This window comes from Haemorhous mexicanus, chromosome 4, assembly GCF_027477595.1.
Source record: "Haemorhous mexicanus isolate bHaeMex1 chromosome 4, bHaeMex1.pri, whole genome shotgun sequence".
NCBI classification, from domain to species: domain Eukaryota; kingdom Metazoa; phylum Chordata; class Aves; order Passeriformes; family Fringillidae; genus Haemorhous; species Haemorhous mexicanus.
In genome coordinates, this window is record NC_082344.1 from 51,026,291 (window position 1) to 51,050,614 (window position 24,324).

The following is a 24,324-nucleotide window of genomic DNA, read 5'->3' on the forward strand; positions in this document are numbered from 1 at the left end:
AATATAGTTTTTCATTAAAAATACATTGTTGTGCTATTGATATGACAGCTGGAACTATAAAAATTGTTCCACACCTGTTTGTCATAGATTGTATGTGGTGGACTTTGCTCAGTGTAATTGTGTGCAATACCTGAAGCAGAGTTCAAAAGTCTCCACTGTTGTTAGATCTCAAGCTCCCAAGAAGTTGTGTTTCTCGACCAAAAGGCTGGAAAAGGAAAAAAAGGTTCTAATTGTTTTTTGGGATAGCTGGGGGAGGAGGGAGGTTACCAGTTTATGAATGCTCTTTTTGAAAATGAGACTCCAAAATTGAATGTTCAAGGCAGAATGTTGGTAATGCTGTGGTTATTTGGTGTTTTAATGTCAGACTCTTTATGCTTTCTATCCTTGTGCTGAATTTAACCATAATTCTACATTTTACATATAGATACTATGGATAACTATCACTTGCATGTCATAGCTGTGGTCCTTTACTTTAATCTTCCTGGATCAGTGGGAGCCAAGTCCCAGCGGATCCTTCCTGCTACACATCGCCGTTCAGAGTGCCAGTGGGATGGGCAGTCCTTACTGAATTGCTCTTTTACCAGAATATCTACTATTCCAGAAGATACATCACAAATAGCAATAACAGCTGATTTGAGTTACAATAATATTAAGACTTTTGTGTGCTCTGATGGAAGAAATGAAGACTGGATGCTAAAACACCTGAACCTCAGTAACAACCTGATTTCTGAACTCACCTTAACTACCTGTACAAATTTACCCAATTTAGAAACTCTAAATCTCAGTGGTAATGTCATCCACACCCTCACACTGGAAATGCCTACACCTGCACATGGGTCTAAAAAGTACAACATTGTTGATCGTCTCCTGCCTGCTTTGAAAGTATTGTCAGTTGAAAGAAATAATCTTAATACAGTTCCAAGAGGTAAGCATTTCAAAAATCTTTAAGGACTTGATTCCCAAGGGGTAGGTTGGCTTTGGATATAATTCATACATCTTACTGAATCCAGAATGTGACTTTCTCATTTTCTTATACTTAAGGTGAGGGAAAGTTTCACTGGCAAATACAGAGGCGGAAGTAAATCGGTTGTTTACTTTGTTAGGTTTTTTAATAGAGTGTTGGCAACTGTACTGCATTAATAGCAGTCAAATATAACCAGTTTTATCCTTTAAGAGCCCAAGCAGTATTCTTACTTGTACAGAAAGGGGGAGTATGGATCTTTGGAAAACTACCAGCCTCCACATCGCAGTCATGGACTTTAACGCCAAAACAATTACAGATCATTAATTTCATACTACCCTTCAGAAGGAAATCAACACTCTTAAATAAAACTTGCTATAGTTTCGGTATTTCGGAGACAGGAAAATATATTTTGTTCATTGCTAACAATTTTGCTCAGTGCCGTTTAATACTCGATCACAGCGACACCTTGGTAGAACAGGAGATGGCTGTAAGGCTTCCAGAGACTTTGAGAAGGGCTTTGCTGGTCACTGAACCATGCTGGGCAGCTTAGCCTTTATCCAGGGATGAGTCACAGTGACCAAACAGTTTAAATGAAGCAGAAGCTACCAGATGAGCAACCCTGTCCTATACAATATGTTGAATTTATTGATGTCTAATAGCACCATCAGATTCATGAGAGGACAGGAGGACAAGTGGTGACAAACAAAAATGCCACTTATCCCCTGAAGTCACACAAAGATAATATATTTGCCCCTACACAGGATCATGAAAGTTCCATTTTTCTCCTTTTATGGTATTAAATAATTCTCTGGCACACAGGAAACCCATTTCATTTAATGATTTTGTAGTATCTGTATAGAAAAGGTATCTGAATAGGCAGTATAGAAAAGCTTACATTTTAAAATATATCTATTAAGATTTGATTTGTTTTGATATAGATAAATATGATTTCATTTGATTTATATAAATTTGACTGCCTATTATAGGATGCCTCAGAAGGTCAGACAGATCAATCCTCTTCTATAAGAGACTCTCAGTTTTTTAAGTTCAAATTGCTGTGCATGGTACCACCGTATTTCAAGTTATACTTAAATCCTATATTCATTTAAATACATGTTCAGAACCTTATTCTTGTCCAAAACACTTCACTGAAATTCTAAAGTTTAAGCTCTGGAAAGAAAACACAATATGCAGTTCTATACCAGAGGTTTCCCACAGAAAAACCCTTCCCCTACCTTCCCCCACCCACCCCAGGAGTAAGGCTGCTGCCCACTGGTGCCATACCAGTGTATATTTTTGGCACAAACTTAAATTCAGGGACGTAGCCACAGTACAATTCCTCATGTAGGTACACTGATGAATTTATGAAGTGCCAGAACTTCTGCATGCCTTTCCTATCACCTACCTGTAGTTTTATACCAGGAATGAATCATATCCTCCACTTTTCACAATAAACCCAAAGATCAATTACTCAGCAAACAGAACTCCTGTCTGAGAAAAGAGGTTTCTGATAAACAAGGTAGCACCGAGGGCAAAATTGTTAAGAACCAGTAGCTTCTGAACAATGCTGTGTGATCAAAAATCACTTTAGAGTGGTACTGCTGTGCTGAACACTGAGCATTGGTGGGCATGCTGAGTGTTCAGGTGCCTGCCTTTCCACTGGACCTAGCAGGCTGGAGCTTCAGGGGCTGCCTTCACAGCACCTCAAAACAATAAGGTGTCTCCAGCAAACAAAAGTGTTCCTCATGCAAGGTGTATGTTATTGTAACTAGGATACACTGAAGAATATACTGTCTTGCTTCATAATTCACAGGCAGATAGGCATAAGCAACAACATGGCTTTGTTTTCATTTGGTTTTACATCCTAGGAATACAGTTCAAGTACTTCCACATATGAGAAACTCCCATAAAATTGCACATGCAAATGGATAGGAGATACTGTCTCACCTTCTGCATCTCTATCTTTTACTTGCAATAAGCATATTTGGACCTTGTCAACTCAATATATTTTAGCCTTTTCACACTCCTTTCCTACCTCCAGTTCTCCAGAGAAGCTTGCTCAAAGTACAGAAATCAAAGTCAGAATAATTTTGATAACAGAAAGAAATGCTAGTGGCCTTTATGAAAGTGTCAATTTTTAAGACATTCATTGACTGTGAATGTTTTAATGTGCCAGCTGTTGATGCTATGCAGCTTTTAGAATGGGACAACCCCTGACTAGAAAAGGCATAACACAAAGGCTGCAGCCACTCATTGCAATAGTGAGGAATGGAAGGAATTTTGTTGCAAAGAATTTTATAAAGACACTTGATACAACTGAGAAAACAAGAATATGAAATGTAAAATAGGGTTTTTTTCTTCCTAGGGCTAGGTCTCCTGCAGTCTTTACAAACTGTCCATATGTCATCCAATGCCATACAACAGATTGACCCAAAGGATTTTCAAAACTGTTCACAGCTGAAGGACATTGACCTGCGAAAAAACAAGATAACTAAAATTCATCCAGATGCCTTCAGAGATCTCAACAAATTACAGGTTTTAAAGCAATACAGCTGTTTCAATATTTTATGGTAATCATTAAAGATATTATTTACCAACTATTCAGCATGATTATATGGTTCTGATTATTATACTAGTGTAGAATTTAAAAACTAGAGAAAATGGTGAAAAATAATATTTCATATATTTACTTTTTACATGTAGGAAAACACACACGCTGAAATTTACAGATATAACCATAAATTCACGATTTCTCTATGCCATAAACCAATCCATAACAACACATGTCTCTTTCCACCCCCATCCCTTCCATGGCAAGAGCTCTGCAGCTCCCTATTCACACAGAGGTAAGTCTACAATGGGAGAAACCCAAACACCACCATTTCAATTTTTCATCTACATTAAAAAGCTTAGAACATTATTGAAATCCTAAGCAGATTCACAGAACTACAGAATTGCTTGTACACTGAAACACTGTTGGAAGATGTTGCAATAAGAATTCCACTGTAAGCCTTATCAAATTAATTCTGTGCTGTTTCCACATAGGTCGTGGATCTCCGTGAAAATGCTCTGACAATCCCTCTACCACAGCTACTAGTCAGTTTGAATTTTTTTCAACTTGAAGTGTATTTGTCAAAGAATGCCTGGATATTTAACTGCAGGCTAAATGCTTTTAGACATTTCTTTCATTTTGTCTTTGACTCCACAAGGCAGAAATGGAGCCTTTCATACAATAAGTCTGCCAACAACTCCCAGAAACCTCTGCTGTATCTTTCAAGTTTCCATTTAAACTGCAGGGACAATGTTGTGCTCAAAAAGGCCACACTCCCAACAGGGAACACATCAGTGCTGACCTGTAACTTGGACAACATAAGGGGTATGTAAATCAGGCACTCCATTCAAATGCTACTAAAATCCAAATGAATGCAGAATGATCAAATAAATCTGGTTTTTAAAATGTCTTTCTAAAGACACTGTTTAAAAATATCTGAATAATAATTTAACATGCAAAAATATTTCATTAGAAAGTAGCATACTGCTTAGAATATTTGAAAGTTAGGTTTCCTGAGTCTTCATCTCCTTCCTTACATTAAAGGAGGAAGTGATGCTAAATTCCATACAAATAAGTTTCAGTAAGTAATACATTGCAAAAGTATTGGTTTATTTTGGACTGAAACAAAGAAGCAAATAGCAGGGTGGCACTTCTGAGGCATGTAGAAAACCAAGAAGGATGCAATAGTTTTCAGTATTGAGTTACAGCAAAAGGAATTGAAGGTTTATTTGCAGGAAAAAAGATTTCTAGTTCTTCTAAAAAAGTACAGCCACTGTAGCACACACTTCACTTACATTTAAAATTAATAGAGAACATTGAGGGTATAAGCAACAAAACCTAGAGAGCCAAGGCTGACTATGCAGATGGAAAACTAAGACCAAACTCAGAGCAGAAGGTGTATTTGTCATGTGCCATAAGGCAAAATGGTTCAACTCTAATGGACTAATAGCACTTGGAGGTGGCAAGGCTTTCCCCTGGGAATACTTCATCCCCAAACGAAAATGTGCAGGACCTATCAGAAATGCCACCTGCTTTGTCTGTTTACAAGAAAAGTCGCAGAAACCTGGATTAAAATCAACACACTGGATTGCAGCAAAACTCAGCTGGGAACAAAAGCTGATCCAAAGACAAAGCCAAGAATGCAACCTTGAAACAAATTGCTAAAAGCCAACAACCAGCCATGGCCCACACTAGCTCAAGTTTGGAAGAATTGCTCAGTCTGTATAAACACCCTTGATTTACAGACATTTTTGCTGCAGTCAGATCAGGAACTAGAGGAAAATCACAGTGGTTGAAACACTGACAGTGAAGAGGTGATGTTTTATCCCACAGCTGCGCACAGTGACCATGGCCAGGCTGCAGAGCAGCTGGCTGTAGATGTCTCTTCCACAAGGAAGATCTGCAGGTGTTTCTAGTATAACCCTGAACTTGCTTAGATGATTTCAGTGACCTCCTTCCTCATGTTACCATTTTTCTTGTAAAGTCTACAATTAAGACCCCACATGTACTGTGTTTTCAGATGGGAGGCAGTTAGGACAGACCTGTAATATGGTTTAACAGACTTTGTACCATGTAAAATCATTTAGGATGGATAAAAGGAAAATGAGGTTTATAATAAACTGTTAAAATTATGAGAGATCGTCCAGAGTATATTCTTAAAAATATCACTGGACCCTGTAAACCAAGTATACTATGCTTTTAACAAAGACTGAGTTTGTATTTTCTTTCATTTCAGGCAAAGGAGTCTCTTGGTGGACGCCTAAGGGCAGAATTTCAAAAAATCACAGTCTTCCTCAGATGACACTGGATAAAATGAATTTAGTGATATACAAGGCTGAGAAAACTGCTGAAGGATTATATTTGTGTCTTTTTAATTCAACAAAAGAGAAATATCTGATTTACAATATAGAGGTGAAAGAAGGAGTCTCAGCATTTTTGGTTAGAAAAGCCAGGGACATTCCTTTTAGAGAGAAAGAAACTCAGCCAAACTTTGCACTGGCTGTCTCCCTCTCTGTGCTCATTACATTTGTTTGTGCTTTTTGTCTGGGTGCTTTTGCTAGACCCTACCTGGAGAGGCTGTGGAGACGCATGCGCAGGAACAAAAATTCAGGTTCAGAACACACGTATTCTAACCAAGCTTTTTCAGATGAAACCTTGAGCAGAGAGTCTTCTGCAAGCAAGCCAACAAATATGCAGCGTAATACATTCATTTGTGATAAGAATTCTTTAAGAAACACTCTGATCTTTCCTACAGAAGCTTCTACTGTGTATGAAAATGTCACTGGCAGTGGTGTACATTCACCAAATCCCAAAGCAGAGTACCAGAAACAAAGCAATACGGAGACCAACATGAAGAAAACACCAGCATTTTCAGAAGTCCAAACTAGTACTGACAATAATGAAAGCATGAATGTTTATGATACTGGACTATTTTTTGTAAGGATGGATTACCAGAACAGCAACGAAATAACACCAAACAGCAAAGTAAGAAACAACTCCGGTCTGCTGCAGTCTGAGGTCACAAAAGTTACACCAGATTCTCCAGAAAGAAAAGGTGTTCTTTCACATCATAAACCCAGGCGCACTAGAAAATTTATGCAGGGAAGGCAAAGCTGTGAAGAACAACTTTGTCTAAATGGCAACAAAAATATACCTAGTGATGCTGGAGATTTTATTTCACCCAGGAGCTTCAGAAGAGATGCAGATATTGAGAATTTAGGCCTCCGTGAAACAATAGACAACTTTCCCACGACAGAGCATGACTGTAAAAGGATACATTCAGATGAAAAAGATGCTGCAGCTGATATATTTGGTGACAGTTCTTCAGCTGAAGGGACTCCATTCACAATGAGTGACTGTAGCTCTTTAGCAGACTTTGAAGTGGAATATCCTGGTGTTAGTGACAACCTGCCAGTGTATCAGTCACTGCTCGATGAAGCCAACACAGACAGTGGAACTGAGAAGTTCGTAACACCACCAGAGTCTCCAAACATTACTGCTGAACTTCAGCAGACTGGGAAAAATGAAGATGAGAACAGTGCCTATTTTGAAACCACTATTAATTATGGATCAGATACCACCATGCAGGAAACATCATCCCCTTACACTGATAAAAGCAGTGGCCATGTAAGCATGTCAGATCCAGATACAGTTAGTTCTTCAAGTCAAGAAATTCCAGTTACATTTGATTATTTCACTAATGCAAGGTCAACAGTAGAAAACTCTATTTCTGATTCTCTCCATAGTCAAAGTACAGATTTTGGTAACATGCTACTTAAGTTAAAACCTTTTCCCACAAATGACACAGAGAAAACTTCTGAAGAGGATGAACTGCAGCTTTCTCTGTTTCCCAGAGAACCACAGCACTTCCTCAGCTTCAGTCACACAGAGCAAAAAGGAAATGCACCAGCAGAAAGTACAGATGAGAATATAGCCAGGAACTCCCCTGAAAAGAATCATGGTGAAGCAGCCATTAATGCAGAGTCCACAGTAGAAAACTCTCTTTCTAATTTTCTCCACAGTCAAAGTACAGATTTTGGTAACATGGTACTTAAGTTAAAACCTTTTCCCACAAATGACACAGAGAAAACTTCTGAAGAGGATGAACTGCAGCTTTTTCTTCCCAGAGAACCACAGCACTTCCTTAGCTTCAGTTACACAAAACAAAAAGGAAATGCACCAGCAGAAAGTACAGATGAGAATATAGCCAGGAACTCCCCTGAAAAGAATCATGGTGAAGCAGCTATTAATGCAGAGTCCACAGAAGAAAATTCTATTTCTGATTGTCTCCACAGTCAAAGTACAGGTCTTGGTAACATGGTACTTAAGTTAAAACCTTTTCCCACAAATGACACAGAGAAAACTTCTGAAGAGGATGAACTGCAGCTTTCTCTGTTTCCCAGAGAACCACAGCACTTCCTCAGCTTCCGTCACACAGAACAAAAAGGAAATGCACCAGCAGAAAGTACAGGTGAGAATATAGCCAGGAACTCCCCTGAAAAGAATCACGGTGAAGCAGCCGTTACATTCCAAAGAAACACGAGTACATCTGAGGAAAATGGCTTTATTTTTGCTTCCACTGATACTGGTTTGAATGAAGTTGTAAAAAAACCATCACTGCTGCATTTCAGCCAAGAATCATCTCTTCAATTGCTGCCTGAACACACAGCCGAGAAACATTTCATGTTTGTTCCACAGCAAGATGACTTGCTACCACAGGAGAAGCAGGCTTGTGCAGATAAAATGCAAAGAGGTTCTGATGAGAAAAATTCTGATGGATTCACAGAATTGCAGGATACCAGGAATCACAGTCTGCCTGAAGAAATGCAGTCTTGTAGTCCTACAGCAGTTCTGGTGCATCTTCATAGTTCTGGGAAAACACAGTCAGAATTCACAACAGATGATCCCTTCCAACTGGATCAGAGTGATGAGGATGAATATTCCTTCTCAATCCCACAAGGTTTCTTCAATGAAAGCACACCATACAGTTCATGTTCCTTCCCACAAAAGCCTACAGGAAATACAGTCTCTGAAAGCACTGACTCCAGCAAGACAAAGGATCACACTGCTTTGACAGAACTGGAGAACCATTCTGCAACAACTGGAGAACACCTCCAAAATTTCAGTGAAAATCTCAGCCAAAAAAGTCAGACAAATTCGGGACAGGACCAGTTTTTTGTTAAGAAGAAAAGAGCATTTGATGGATTTGCTAATATTTTGCAAAGCAGGAGAACAAACTTCAATAGCTGAAACACAAAATGGTAATACTACGCTCCCACAGTGTTTATGTCATTACAACAGGTGCAAACATTATTTTGTTTTAAAGTGAAATTACTTTTGTTTAGAAGGGTACTCGCAAAAAACCCAATAACAGACTTGATAAAAAGTTAGTCAAGAATATTAATAAAGCTTTTGCTGAATTATCTTTACTTTCTCATTATTGGTAGTTGATACTAATATATAATTTCCCTTGGAATTTGCTTCAGCTACTCAGTTTTGTCTTTTTGTCTAAAATAAATGCAATATGGAAATTTACATTATTACTATTACTGTGTTTTCTTATGGGACTCAACCTATACAGTGAAAGAGTACATACTACTGTCTTCTGCTTTTTCAGCCTGAATTCCCTGTGCAGCAAAGATAAGTAAAGTCCAAGCAGTATTCAATTACATTTCAAAAATTACTTTTTAACTTGGCAAAAGAGAGAAAACCACCTTTCTCAAAGACACAGAATAGAATTCAATTCTGCAGAAACATCAGTTATAGAAATGTAGCTAAAATGGGACATCACCCGAAGTTTGCAGATGTGGTGACACAGGCAGGGTAATTTTAAAAGAGACAAAGGATCTTATATCCACTTGAGAATTTTATTTAAGAGGCGAAAATCAAAAGCAGTTCAAAACTGCTATTTTAGAACATCAGTAGCCAAAAGATAGCAACTGTAAGGTAAAATTACCTCTGAATATAGCCCAAGGCCCCTTCAACAGACTCAGTACCACTGCTGCAGTCCTTGAAGGGAAATGTCATCATGAAAGGGAGCAGACCCAGTTCTGGGAAAATGCAGGACCTTAGCTACAACTCTGGGAAAACTCTTTCACAAAGACACAATTAACTCCTAAAAACTCCAAACAGAAGGAACACATTTCAATTCCATCACAAGAGGAGCAAGTCCAATGGCAGACTACATCACTGAAACTACCTTTAAAGAAAAAACTAAGAACAAAGCACCACTTCCAGTTTCAGTAAAGCTCATTATCCACACAAGTTCTTTGTGGCCAAAACAACTTTAAAAATGCAAAGCCTGAAAAAAGCACTGACTCACTTTTTTTGGTATCTGTGGGTCTTCAAACATGATTTAACACCTCTCCAAGGATGGTCACCTTTTGGTTGCTGCAGCTACTAACATACTAAGAAATCTAACTATACAAGCAAGGCAATTTTGTGAATCATGGGGAAAAACACACTCGAGTGCTCTATTGGTATCTCATACAATGAAATGTTTTGCCCTTTGCTTGTGCAACAGTCCAATGGCATTTCAAAATATATATTGGAAAATTATTTTCTCATCTTTTTTTCTGACCATGAGAACGCTGCAGTGGTGAGGCAGACAGTACTTGTGAGAAGCTGCAGGGTTTCTAAGATTCCCTTTATGCCATAAAGTTGTGGAAAAGTTTCTGTTCTTGTCAAACATAGTAAATTTTCTCCTTTTTAGTGGGATTTTAACATGTGGCAAAGTATTCATTCTACTGCCAAAATATTATGCTTCATCTCAAACTTATCTTCGTATGGCTGCCTAATCTTGCCACTGTCCTTTGCTACCCACCTCTCCATTCTATCACATCTTCACTCAAATTCAAACTCAGCTGCTTCTCCTTCATATTCGTTCATGAGCAATTGCTCTTTAATATAAAACATTTGTATTTTCTGTGACTTCCACACAGTACTCATCACACTCTGCTCCTCCCTACACTCATCCCATGTTAGCATGCCCTTCTCTATACATATATATTGGGGTCAGTGTATAGTCCCACACACACTGACCCCAATTCTGTACCCTCACATTTCCTTACCTTTCATCCATTCTATCTTGTTCACACTGAAAATTGATTTAGGTTCTTTGGCCACTGAGAATTTTCTAGGACACCTATGCTAGTAGGATGCCCACTGCTGTTACTATCCCAGTTGACTGTGGGTAATCACACTAAGTCACAGAATAAGCTGGATAAAAAAGGTGCCTGAGTGTAGGCTGTAGGAATTTGTAAATGAAGCCTAAGCAATCAGCCAAGAGGATGCTGGCAATAGTCTGGAGGCTTCTCACAAGGCAATGGCCTGCTGAGCTCCACAACTGACAGGACACAGAATCCCTCACACAGTGAATCAAGACAGCACAAAACGCAGGAGTTTTAAAAACAGATCAAGAACTTCAAATACAGTAATCAGGATGAAACAAAACTCCCATTTTCAGACACATAAGTTTGAAAATTGTCAAGTTATTTGCTGTGGATACAAAGCATTTCAATCTTTCCCAAATATGCTGAAAATTGGGCTGGAAAATAATCCTTAAATATAAGGAAAAGACATACACATCTAACCTACACAGAATCAACAAGAGAAACTTTTTTGGATAGTAAATTCTTCATGGTAGAGAAGACTGTGACTCACCCTCTCTGATAAATACAGGTAAGCAACAGCCTACCTTCTGAGAATTGGCAAAGCCAATCCCAGCCTATCAGAAACATAAACACAATAGAAAACTTCTTCAGGATGGGTTCTGCATTACAATATTCTGATAACAATGCAAATACATCCACTTCAAGTAATATTTTAAGTCAAGGTTGGAAGCAATATCTGGAGGTCACCTAGTCCAATGATCTTCATCAAGCAAGGCCACTTAGAGCCAGTTGCTCAGGACCATGTTCAGATGGCTTTTGAGTATCTCTGAGGATAGACTCAGTAACAGTGCATGGCAACCCACAGCAAAACAGAGCAGTTCCTGATGTTCAGATGGAGCCTCCGAGGTTTCAGTTAATGCCCATTGCCTCTGGTCCTGTCACTGGGCACTGGCTGAAGAGTCTTTGTCTTCTTTACACCCTCCCTTCAGATATTGAAATACTTTAGTAAGACTTCCCACAGCACCTTCTCTTCTCTAGGCCAAACAGCTGTCAGCCTTTCCTCATAGGAGAGAAGTTCCCCATCCCTTCATTTCCTTCTTCATTATCTTCATGGCCCTTTACTGGACCCTCTCCAGAACGTCACAGTGTCTCTGGTACTGGGAACCCTGAACTGGACACAGCACTCAGGTGTGGCCTCATCAGGGCTGTGTAGGAGGCAACAGTCATCCCTCAACCTGCTGGCAATACTTTGTCAGAATCAGGCAGGAACCACTCACCTTCTTCACAGCAAGGACTTGGTGGTGGCTCATCTCTGACTCGGTGTCCACGAGGACCCCCAGTCCCTTTTCTGCCAAGCTGCTTTCCAGCTGGGTGGCCCTCAGCAGATACTGGTGCAGGGGGCTGCTCCTCCCCAGATGCAGGACTTTGCACCTCTCCTGGATGGAACTCATGTAGTTCTTGTCAGGCCTTTTCTCAAGCATGCTGAGATCCCTCTGGAAGGCAGTAAAATCCTCTGGCTATTCATCCTTTACTTCCAGCTCTGCCATATCAGCAAACTTGCTGAGGAGACCCTGTGCCCCATCACCCAGGTCAATAATGAAGCTGTTGAAGAAGACTGGACCCAGCTCTGACCCTTGGGGGTACAGCATTAGTTACTGGTCTCCAATTAGACTTTGCTCTCCAGACCACCACTCTCTGGGCCATAAAATTTTCAGTTTTCACCCATCTGATCATCCATTCCATACATCAACAGCTTTTCTATGAGGACCTTGTGGGTCAAAAGGCTGGACCAAGATCAGTGGGTAACAATTATGCTTCTGTAAAATTTTGTTGGGACATTTCTGCTCAAATTCACTTATTGTTGAAAACTTTTGTATTACAGTACTGTTTTACACCAACACACTCCATTTGAACCATAACCTTTTTGATACATGTACCTGTTCCCAACAGTTTTAAATACTGATTTGCTCCACTATTAGAAACCTGGGGGACAAGATCCTACAGACAAATTCCCTGCTAATACATGATAAAGGCTGTCTGCTGATGTATGTTCAGATATGAGAATTTCTGAAGTATGAATCACAGAAAAATCTGAAGTCAGTTTCTGAAACCAACACAAACACTGTTTATTCATGGGATGCCATTTTACAACAACACCAAGAAAAGACCTAAAAAAATCAACTGGATTAACTCATGTTAGGTGGCATAATAGTATTTTCATCTTATTGTGAGTCACAGGAGTTTAGCACACCTTATTTACATAATATGCAAGTAACTAAGACGTAAAGCATTCACAGTTACAGGTTAACTGCTGTTCCTGCCACAGCAGGGTCAGTAGGTGCTATTTGGACACACGTACACATGCACACACACACACAGTGGGGGAGTGGGTGAGGATTTAAAAAATAAAAGCAAACAAAAAAAAAAAATTAAGCTGGATTTTGGTCTCAATTACAGAAAACAAACCACTCTGTTTGTGGTTGGCTTCTACATACTTTTACAACAATATGAAAAGACAACATATAAGGCCTAGAAAGAGGTATGTTAGCAGCTATAAATAAAACCAGGGCACAAGCTAACCTTTAAAGCTGCCTATATAAATTCCAAGAGTATCAAACTATTTCTGAGACTTGTGACTAAGGGTCAACAGAAATCTAGGAAAACCTTAACACAACTGAAGTCCATTTCTTGTCCTTCAAAATAGTAACTTGGGAACATTAATGAAGTAGCAATAAGCTATGACTAATTTTGATTGTGTGAGAATATTTCTGATGAGATAAAACACACGTTTGTGGTAAAACGGGAGAAGCCTCTACAGAATTAGAAATAGCTGCAGAAAGATAACCCAAGTAGTTATCTAGTTATCGTAGCATAAAGACAATCTTAAAGAGGTTTTAACTGAAAACTGAAGTACATAAATATTTCCAGTAATTTCTACGTTCTTCAGCTTGCTTTCCTTGGAAAAGATAAAAAGTGAAGAAATAACAGTAATAGAGAATTATATTAATACTTTAAATACTTAGTATTACTTTCCTTTAGAAGGAAATTTAATTCATGGACTGTTTTGATTACTGATATTAATAGAATCATTTAGGTTGAAAAGATTCTTAAGAGTACTGAGTGCAAAGAGCTCCAAATGTTTGTCATCTATCAAAGAAGATCAATTGCTATAGTTTCTGGACACTGTTTGCCTTTCACTAACTGTCTTTCCAATTTACATCTCCCAAAACCAAAAATGAACTGTAGCTTGATCATCAAGTTTCTGCTAAAAGTTCAATAACAGTACACCAGCAGCATTAGCACAAGACCCATAACACTTTTTCAGGAATGACCTCTCAGTGTCTTGTCCCAGAAAACAGCATGTTTTGTACATTACTTTTCATAAGGGTTGGGATGGGAGACCACAATCAAAAAAAAAATCTACATCAGCTATTTGATGGCATAATAAACTAAAAAAGCAAATGCCACACTTGTATTAAATACAAGATTAACTGAGTGTGTTAGTTAAGTTTCCACAACTATTAAAAGTTTCTCCAATAGACAGGAGTAGGCAATGTTAGGATCTTTTGTTTATCAGTATATTTAGCAAAACCAACAGGATGGATAGCAGAGGGAAGCTCATCAAACCACACAGGTCCATTTTAGTCCATTTGTTCACTATAAATGTCAGTAAAGCTGTCTCTATGAGCTTTAATTGAATCTGTGGTTTATTTTATGAAGATGCATGTTTATAACCCTGCTGATGGCTACAGATTCATACTGTTTCAAATGGAAGAAAAAATTTGCAGCCTCTGATTAATTTCCAAACACATTCTTCCTTTCCATCACTCCCAATTACTTTTATCCAAATTAAAAAAACAAAGTTTGCTTGCTTACACAACTCAAGTACTTTCTGAGGTTTCTTTCCCCATTTCTTTGCTTTTAAGTAAATTTTTTATTCTGATAAACATTTGCAAAACTGCCAACACCTGGCTGAAGCGATTTCTGTCAATCTTGTTATATGAAAGCTATACCTGTAACAGTAATAGATTAAAAGTGTCTTTGGCTCTTGCTTCCATTATTGGAAGCTCAGTTATTTGTGACATACAAAACCTTTTATACAAACTTGTATTTGTTACAGGATTCACACCAATTCGTGCTGAATAGTTTCCTAGAGTCAACAACTAGTTTAACGTTTTAAGAACAATTACACCTATTTCACTTAAAATCTTGGCAATCACAACTTGGCCTAATGTTAAAAGTTATATTGCTTCTTAAGTTCATTCTTTGAAGAACTAAACCAGCAGCTCCACTGGTATTTCATTACAGTAATACTATTGTAATCTACACATTTACATCAGAAGTCTTAATAAAAGGTGTGTTTTCTTAAGAGGCTTATTGTAAACATTAAATACCACACTCCACTCAATTTCTTGTGCAAACTGGCATCAAACATGGAATTAAGGTTATGTGCATTAGTACATGAGAAAGCACTGACTGTGTATGTTTTACCACTACTAATTTTAAAAAGCATTGTTTAGTATTGTGGAAATCCAAATGTAGCTATTTCACAGGAAAGGTAGTATTTTCTTCTTAGGATCATGAAATTCTAGGTTTTGTATATGCATGTATATTGTATATTTACGTATATACAAATATACACAAACAGACACACAGTTTTTGTCTTTGGCAGCAGAGCTTGAAAAACAAAAACCAAGAAGAACAACAAACAGATCTGAACACAAATGACCACCTGTACCATGACAATTACAAGCTCCTGGCCCAGGGCAGCAAGCTAATGTGCTTTTGCTAAACTAGACTTAATCCTGAAAGGAGTCAAGTCAATGGCAGTTGTTCCTCACTTGATGGCAAGGATAGAACCTTCAACACAGAAGAGAATTTCACTTTCAACCTAAAGTGCTTTCCTCCTGTTCCCCTGGATGGCATTCTAGGAAAATAACAGCACTGCCAATACTTGTAAAATATTTCTACAGAAAAGTAACGTTATTTTGTTGTTCCAAAACACCCACTGGCCCTTTGTTGTTAAATGCTCCATGAATCAATAACATTTTAATAAATCCTTAGGGATAAAAGTTTAATAGCACCCGATACTTTAAGGACCTATTTAGAAATACCAACACTAACATTAATAAAGAAGGGTAAGGCAAAGGCAACATGACAAAATTACAGAACTTAAGCATTATTCCATTCACTCATTTTTTCCCAAAATAATCAGAGGAACCATCCCATACAGACAGAGATGAGTGAAACAGGCAGTGGTCCCTACTAAAAAGTACTGTCACTTAATGCTGGTGTCTTGCATGCCCATTGCCTGCAATGGACATTCTGCCAGGAAACTTTAATCCCCAACAGGAAAGAAAAAGTAATACTTAGACTATTCAACATCGTATTTTTTCCAATATCATATTTTTAAGTACTTAGAAACACGAAGCTGGAGGCCCTTGGAAAGACTAGTGTTACAAACAAAATAATCCCCAAAACTTTTATTATGTCTGTGCTAGGGGTGAGCATACTTCATGCCCCAAACCACTTATTTCAGCTAGTACTTTCAATGTCATTGGGTCGCTAGATCACAACATAGACCAAACGCTCTTGGTACACCAAAAATTAAAAGGAGCATGCCAAAGGCAATTTACAAAAGTCTAAAACCCATTTTTAAAAGGTACTTTAATTTGCTCTTTTGTACCTGTAATGACTACTGCAGTTTCAACATTAAAAAGTCAGTACTTTTTTCTTCAAATGGAAATAATCTGTGGCATGTACAACTATTACAGTGTTTAAATATTTATATGTATATATATTTTTTAAGACACCAATATTTCATTCCTATAAAGCATTAGGTCAGGTTTGGCAAATTCTGGTGAAGGAAATCACAGCATGTCTTCTGAGAAATTGGCATCTCAAATAGTAACATTGAAACCGTAAAGAGTTCTTCACATAACTATGTCCAGAGAGACTGAAATGCTACATTTGAGACCAAAAGAAAAACAAAATAACTAAAGTTTCAACAGACATTTAAGTGCTGATTAGAAATATGCCACAAAATTATTTTTACAATACATTTCTGCAGAAATAATTCCTAGGTGAAGCCTTTTTTTATACACATATACAAAATTTAGACAGCAATATACACATAATCACAGTGAAGACTCTGGCAAGTTCACCAATTTGTAGTGTAAATACAAAATGCAAAGCAGCCTTCAAAGAGAACAATGCTAAACAGCAAGCATAGCTAGCTTGTTAAATAGCAAACATCAAAAGTTCCTTGCCAAAGGGATGCAGTGCAAGAAAAGCAGCATGCACTTTGATACAAATAGCAGTTTATGGCTAATGGTTGACATAACTGTGGTAACAGTGACTCTTGAGTGGCTGTGCATAGTTAAACTCCTATGTCATCTGTTTTCCTTTATACCATTCCACAAACTCATCCAACAACACTGGCCCTGTGGAGAGATCAAATAACTGTATTTTACAAAATTTTGTAAAAGAATACTGATTGATTAAGCTCAGAGAAATAAATTATTTTACAACATCAACACATGGTAGTACTTACAGGCTCCATCTTCATCATAGTTACTGAGGTCAAGGTTAATTGTTCTGCTGAATTCAAGAACGTTACACCATTGGTCCTTATTGATAACTTTGTATTTTGATTGCTGCTTGAGGTAAGAAACAGAAATTACTGAAATGTATTTTCAACTGTCTCAAACTCAGATTTTCTTACAGAAAATTTCAACTTTTTGGTGCCTTATTATTTAAATCTATATGCCATCTAAAACTAAAAAGGATTAAACCAGAAAGTACTGAAACTAGTGTTGAATCATGCTTCTGATTAAGACATCTTTTAGAGGGCAAACATACTGCAACAAAATAAAGTCCAAAAGCAAATAAATAACATTCTATAGTTTGTTCTGCATTACACAAATCTTAACAGCATAGAATTTTGGGAAAAAGGAAGAAAGGAAAGATAACCAGCTGTATGAGCTGCTTTGGTGGTTACAATTTCCTACATCAAAACGCAGCATTCTAAGCTGTTCATTCTACCTCGAGTTAGAAGTATCAAAGAAGACAGATTAAAAACCCCCATAATTCTGTTTCCGATTCCATACCTCTAGAAACTGATGGAACACTGGAAAAAGGGACCATGCTTTTCCTAAAAGAAGGCCCAACATACACTTGGCAGTATTGATATCTAGGCTGCGCTGGTCCTTTTCCTGCATGAAAAGGTCAAAAAGGAAAACAAAACATGAATTCCAGATTTTTCACTTCCCTCACAGCTCATCCATGGACAAAATAAATTACCAAATAAATAATATACAGCAGTATTTAACAGTGTTTTTTAATAACACACAACTTGCCAGTAAAATTTCCTTCCTTATAGGTAATGGCTTGTTATATGGAGAGGTTCCTTTTTATAGATGTTCCCAATAAAAACATCACCGTTATGGCAGATGAGGCATAAGGTCATTTCTGACTTCAGACCTCCCTAGCAAGCAATGGTCACCACATCCCCAGCCACGCTGGCACTTACCCTCTGCACAGCTCAGCTCTCAGAATAGCAGGGCTGTCCCCACTTCCCACCCTACCATTACAACTACGTGGGCTGTCAACAGACACTCAGGGCTAACTGACACCTCCTTCCCTACCCGAGAGTGAGCCAAGGGAGGATCTTTGCTCTGTTATTCTAATTGACTACATGAAATTCAGATTAAATTATCAAATGAGCAGACAGAACATAGTACACTAGCACACTGAGACTCCCCTCTGGACTGTCCAGTTTTAGTTCAATGTAACAACAGCATATTTAAGCTTAAGGGCTGATTTTTTTTGTTTCTGTTAAGTAAGAGCAGCAGCATCTGTACCCAGCAGGTTTGTTAATCAGTGGCAAATATTTAGTAACATAACTTCTGCACATCTCTAAGTAACATGTATGCGTATGATTCCATTTTGTCAAGTAGTTTATTCACCTACATTTGTTATCACAAAATAAAACCAATTTTGCTGAGAGATGAGAGGTAAAACCCCACACTTTTATGCCTTGGTTTTAACACTGAGCTACAAATTCACAAGTTAATGAAATCACAAGAAATAAATTTCCATATTAGCTAATGTAGACCTTGTTCTGTGTATGTATTCATGACAACAGACTGCAAAGCCTAAATTAAGAGGTACCACAGAATCATGGAACGGGTAAGGGACCACAGTGGGTCATCAGGTCCAGCTCAACTGCTCAAGCAGGGTTGCTCTAGAGCACATGGCACAGGATTGCACCCAAGTGGTTCTTGACTATCTGAGAGGGAGACTCCACAACCTCTCTGGGCAGTCTGTTCCAGTGTGTGGTCACCTGCACAGCAAAGAAGTTCTCCCCCATATTCAGGCAGAACTTGCTGTGCATCATTTTCTGCTCACAGCCTCTTGTCCTACTGCTTGGCACCACTGAGAAAAGCCTGGATCCATTCTCTGACACCCTCCCTCAGATACTGATACACACTGGTAAGCTCCTATCCTTTAACCAACCTCACTGCCCTCCACAGGACCTCCTCCAGGAGCTCCACGTCTCTCCTGCCCTGAGGAGCACAGGGCTGGGCACAGCACTCCTGATGTGGCCTCACCAGGGCTGAGTAGAGGGGCAGGATCACCTCCTCAGCCTCCTGGCACTGTCCTTCCTAATGCACCCCAGAAAACCACTGGCTTTCCTGGCCACATGAGCACACTGCTGACTCATGGACAGCGTGCTGTCCACCAGGACATATCCCACACAGGGATATTCTGGATGCAGGGACTGTTTAACAGATCACTGCAAGACAGCTAGCTGCCCATGACAAAGGGAATTGTGTCCTACATTTCACCTGCAAAAATGCACTTGTATGTATTACAGAACATGCATCTTTATTTAAAAAAAAAAAAAAAGCTCAAATCATAACTGAATTGTTTTCTATCACGTAGGAAGGAATTGACAAAGCAAGATCCCAGTTCTCAGTCATCAAGTGAATGCCCTAGTCACAAGGTTACTTTCATTTCATACTAAACACTCCTCAGTTCTAAAATTGTATGGACAGAATTTAATGCAGATTTGTTTTGAAAGTAAAGTGAGGAGATCAGCAATTCTGAAAACATGAGAAACTGTTTTGCAATCTGGGCACTAAATTCAAGAGGAATTCAGAGAAAAAAAAAAGTAAATTCTATGATTAACAAAGCTTTTCAATTAGTAATAAAGATGAAAAAGAAACCTGCAAAGGTGTTTTTGTACTAGTACCCATATAAATCCTTCACTTATTTCCAACCTCAAAAAGTTCTAAAAACTAATTCTCCTTCCAAAGCCCATCTACACTTCTGTCACAAATACCTTTAAAACAGAAATAATGCTGCTGTCAGAATACATTTTATTTTACCTACTGTTCATACTCTGAATTCTTCCCACAAACTCAAGTATTAATGAAATCAGGCTCTGTTGCCTTTACTTTGGCCACACTGGTTTTTCATGCCTTATATTGTTACATTTCTACATTCTCTCTCTCAGACTACTGATCAGAACAAATTGTTCAGATAAGCCCTTTCTACCCACCTCCAACTGCCTAATGGCACATCTGCCATGACAGATGATGCAATTGCATTCTTAGCATACATTCTAGACACATTCCTTGGATACAGCTGAAGGAATTTATTAACAAATTTTATTTTATCTCAGTATTTGTTTTACACTAATGATAGAGAGTCTTCCTGAGATTTTCTTCCCCTAATATTTCACATTAAAGATCTATTTAAGCCATGCAATAGATGCATCTGTATGTTCTAAAACTTGGCAATAACAAGGGCAAACATGGATTAAGGAATGTTTGTGCTTAATATCAACATATGGTGTTATAAATTATTTCCTCAAATTTATGCTGACTTAAATCATGCATGCCACAGGAAACCTTGATGACACATTTTTATTCACAAACTAACTTCAAGTGCCAAATCAACAGACTCTTTAAAAACATTTTCTCTTAAAACTTCAGAAGTTTAGACAAGTGGCTTTTTGTCATAGAGCACTTCTCTGAAAGAATTATCCTTAGGACAGAAAGTATACAATCTGAATGTGAAACCATGAGCTTTTTTTCTATCAATCACTTCAGTGATCCTGAAAAAAGTTATGCCCAATTTAATCTGACATCTATAAACATACCTGCCTTTGTTCTTTTCTATTCTTACTGGATGCCATTCTCCTATAGACTTTCCCCAAGTCTAGTAGTATGGAAAGTTCAATAATCATATTAGCCAAATATTCCCCAGTTTATATATGTTGTTGACTTCAAATTCTATAATCTGCAGGGGCTTTTTGTCACAAATGAAGTCACAGCACCTGGGTCTCAATGTTTAAAGACCACTGTTTGTCACACCAGTTTGGTAACCCTTGAAAAGAACACACACACTATCCACCTTTTAAGTATCTGCACTTACTTTTGACAGGCCATCAGCTGGCACAGGTTTGCCCTCTATCCCAAATATTTCATCAGTATCTTGAACTTCTTAGGCAATGCCTTAGCATTTTACATTCAGCAAAACTAGCAGAATAAAGCTTCATACAGCAAAGGAGGAATTAAGAGGTTGATACAGCTTTTCTTTTCCTCCCATACTAACGAATGCCATGCATGTTTTTCTATTTGACTGCAAGTTTCTTTGTTTAAAAGTGAACTACCATAAATCTGAATGCTGAGATGCAGAAAGCACTGAGGTACCAAAAATCTGAATTGCTAATGGGAGACTATCAGAACTGCTATCAGTTCAACTTCTTCTTGTTTTTCTGATTATCTCATGCTACTTTTTTTTGGTGCAAGTTTTCTTAGTATTTTTAGTTTTCTTGCATTGAAATCTCAGGTTCAGTTTTACGTTTTTATGTTAAATCTTCTGTACACTCTATCACATTTGCAAAATGACATCCAGATTCTACTGGAAAACGTTATGTCAGAAAATAAAGTTCTCTTATTACTCCTTCCAAGTATGAAGAGTCTAATGCATATCGGTTCCACTACAGGTAAAATTTCATCAAAGTATGTTTTATAGCAGGAAGACTAATATCAGGGTATTCTTTAATGAATACTGAAAAGCCATTATTAAAGCCATTCCAACAATCTTCTGAATCAGTATTTTTATCATATCCAGCTTTTATCGTGTTACCCATTTTTACCAGCTATTGAAATGTGTGAAGTGTCTTCCTGTTTTAAATATGCTTATGCTCACAAAATTCAGAATAAGGAAAACCACAGTAAATGATAAAGTCAGAGGAACTCAGTGATAAAGCTCCAATATACAACAGAATGGGGCCTAAATCATTTCCCTGAAGTTATAAAATAGCTTGAGCAGAGATGTAACAATACACATCACTAAACCACTAAGCCTTACACATTCTATATACTTTTCTTTTCCAGTTTTGACATCTTGCATATACTGTTTCAGAACACAAATTGTTCCATTTGTTCTAAGCCATCTTGAGTGGTACCTTCAAGGAAACAAACCTAGAAGCACACGGTCATTTGATTATTATTTATGACATTAAAGTTTGTAATTTCAAATGCACAGTACTTACCCGTGCAAAGTCAAAGGCATATCTATAAATAAGTTTAAAATTGGCAGGCTCATTTAATAAAGATCTCAAGTAATCCAGAGAATTTCTCAATTTTTCTGTAGTATCACACCTACAAAACAAGCACCAAGTGAGTTTAGAGTCTGCATTCTTATAGAGTCTGATGTTCAAGGAAAGAATCTCTAAAGATTCTTCTAGGAAACAATCTATAAGAATCTCATATATCCCCATTAACCTGTTCAAAACACATCATTCTGTACAGACATGTTTTTGAGCATGTCTGCATAAAATGCCTTATTAAACCCATAGTGTAAAACAAATTCAGATGAAATAGCTAAGTCTTACACTGGGACTGACTGGCTTTGTAAAAAATGTACTCTCCAACAAATAAAACTAAGAGCTTGTCCATGCATGGCAAACAAACATCAAATCAAAGCAGTGAAAAATACTTCTAAAGTCTTGCTGGAACTATAGAACTTCTTACACTTCTCTTCAGGAAGGCAAGTCAAAACAGTTCATTCCTTCTCCAAATCTCTATGAAACATGATTATTCAACTTTATTTATGTTAATTTTGCCATAAAATTAAGCTCTTAACTGGAGAAAGCAACTCTTAGAAAGAACAATGCAGAGTTACAGAAAGGGTTTGTTATTATTTAGTGTTTTAAATCACTCTAACAACATACCAATATCTAAAAGATACATGCAATCCAGCAACAAAGATGGCTGGTGTCCTTGGGGACAGAAACAGCATCAAACCTCATGGCATTTCTCTTTTATTGAGACTGCAGATCTTTTAATCCAACTGTTTTTAAACGTGCAACATCAGGTTTCAAGTTGTCTTTAAGTGACCATATTATCATAAATCAGGCCAAAAATTTGTGACTTCTACTCCATGGCAGAGTTCTTTGCTTTAGGTGTTATGAGTCAAAACACTAAAGTGTGGTTTTTCTGAAAAGCTGTGTTTACTATAACAAACATATGAGAATTTTCAAGGCACTTACTGTAGTGATGTCATTCCTTTTAACCATTCTTGTAATGTAAAGTAGCCCATGTTTTGTGCATCCAACTTCCATGCTAGCACAAGCATAACTACCTGTTTTAAAGAGAAAAAAATAGAGACTGAGAATTTAACAAAAAGATTCATGTGTTTTATAAATAACCACTGTTTAGTAGGATACAATTGCTTTTACTTGTATAAGTGGAAACTTCAGAACTTTGCTACACTCTTTTAGAAGTTTAAAAAACCCTGTGACAAACCTGTACACAATCCAAATGAAGAGAAGGTAACAGTACAAATATAGAGAGTGAACATCTACCCGAGTTACCAGTCATCTTATGAGCAATACAATGGGGAGAAGATGAGTCGGTGTTAAAGCTGCAGAAAAGGTTTCCCAAAGTAACTACAACATTTCAGTAGTTTGGTATAGTTTGACAAGCTATACCTGACATTTTTTAAACCTTCATCTCAATGAACATCACCTGCAATCCACAAAATCAACTATCTGAAAGCTAATAATGATCCCACAATTCAAGCAGATATGTAAATCTAGATGAACTAACATTAATCCACAGCAGAAGGAGAGACTGAAGGTTGGTGGTCTTAAAGTGAAAGAAGGGGTGGCAGTGAAGACAAATTGGAGTTTTAGAGGTTGACAGTCTGGGGTTTAACATAATGGCAAGTTGTTCCCAAATGTGTTTCAAAACCTCCCTGGTTTATATTGAATTTAAACTCTCAAGAATATTTTAATTCTTGGTGGAAAAGCGAGAACTGTAAGACTAGCTCATGCACACCACAGCAGATGAGGCATTTTTAAAATGGATTCCGAACTTACATTTTCTGGTTCAACTCCAATGTCTTCACAAAATTTCTCCATACCTTCTGGTCCTACAATGTCATCCGTGCCTGAAAACAAAATGTATTTTACTTATCTCTAAAAATTAAAATAGCCTGTCCTTTACAGCACAAGAGAAGTGCAATCACATAGTGCAACCTAACTTTCATAGAGTTTGTTTGTTTTGGCATGAAATAAATATTTTCACACTTATTATCAGACTTGGATATACTTAAATCTTTATCTCACCTTTGAAAACAGAGAAACTCTAAAACAACTTCTCATCCCTGCCAATCTT

The 24,324-nt window shown here is 37.7% G+C and overlaps 2 protein-coding genes across 5 annotated transcripts in view; one reads left to right on the forward strand and one right to left on the reverse strand.

Moving 5' to 3' along the window:
* Positions 1 to 105: 105 nt before the first annotated feature.
* On the forward strand, positions 106 to 8,765 carry LRRC66 (leucine rich repeat containing 66). Its single transcript, XM_059844851.1, has 5 exons — positions 106 to 925; positions 3,330 to 3,499; positions 4,010 to 4,340; positions 5,752 to 7,484; positions 8,019 to 8,765. The coding sequence occupies exons 1-5, from the start codon at positions 430 to 432 to the stop codon at positions 8,763 to 8,765; spliced, it is 3,477 nt and encodes a 1,158-aa protein (XP_059700834.1). The 5' UTR covers positions 106 to 429.
* Positions 8,766 to 12,724: 3,959 nt separating this feature from the next.
* DCUN1D4 (defective in cullin neddylation 1 domain containing 4) overlaps positions 12,725 to 24,324 on the reverse strand; it is a 41,693-nt gene continuing 30,093 nt past the window's right edge. For 2 of the 4 annotated variants that reach the window (XM_059844848.1, XM_059844846.1), the window contains 6 exons: positions 24,027 to 24,097; positions 23,196 to 23,287; positions 22,197 to 22,305; positions 17,737 to 17,841; positions 17,181 to 17,286; positions 12,725 to 17,070 (listed from right to left, as the gene is read on the reverse strand). In XM_059844848.1, coding sequence (XP_059700831.1) covers positions 17,015 to 17,070; positions 17,181 to 17,286; positions 17,737 to 17,841; positions 22,197 to 22,305; positions 23,196 to 23,287; positions 24,027 to 24,097 — 539 coding nt within the window. In that variant the 3' untranslated portion in view covers positions 12,725 to 17,014. The remainder of the gene's footprint in view (positions 17,071 to 17,180; positions 17,287 to 17,736; positions 17,842 to 22,196; positions 22,306 to 23,195; positions 23,288 to 24,026; positions 24,098 to 24,324) is intronic. The other 2 variants (XM_059844847.1, XM_059844849.1) reach the window with 1 other exon arrangement.

Bases quoted from the DNA above. Each gene is read 5' to 3' on its own strand.
- LRRC66 (XM_059844851.1), top strand. From the start codon at position 430: ATGGATAACTATCACTTGCATGTCATAGCTGTGGTCCTTTACTTTAAT. The intron at 926-3,329 runs GTAAGCATTTCA...TTTTCTTCCTAG, and splicing joins TCTTAATACAGTTCCAAGAG to GGCTAGGTCTCCTGCAGTCT. The intron at 4,341-5,751 runs GTATGTAAATCA...CTTTCATTTCAG, and splicing joins TAACTTGGACAACATAAGGG to GCAAAGGAGTCTCTTGGTGG.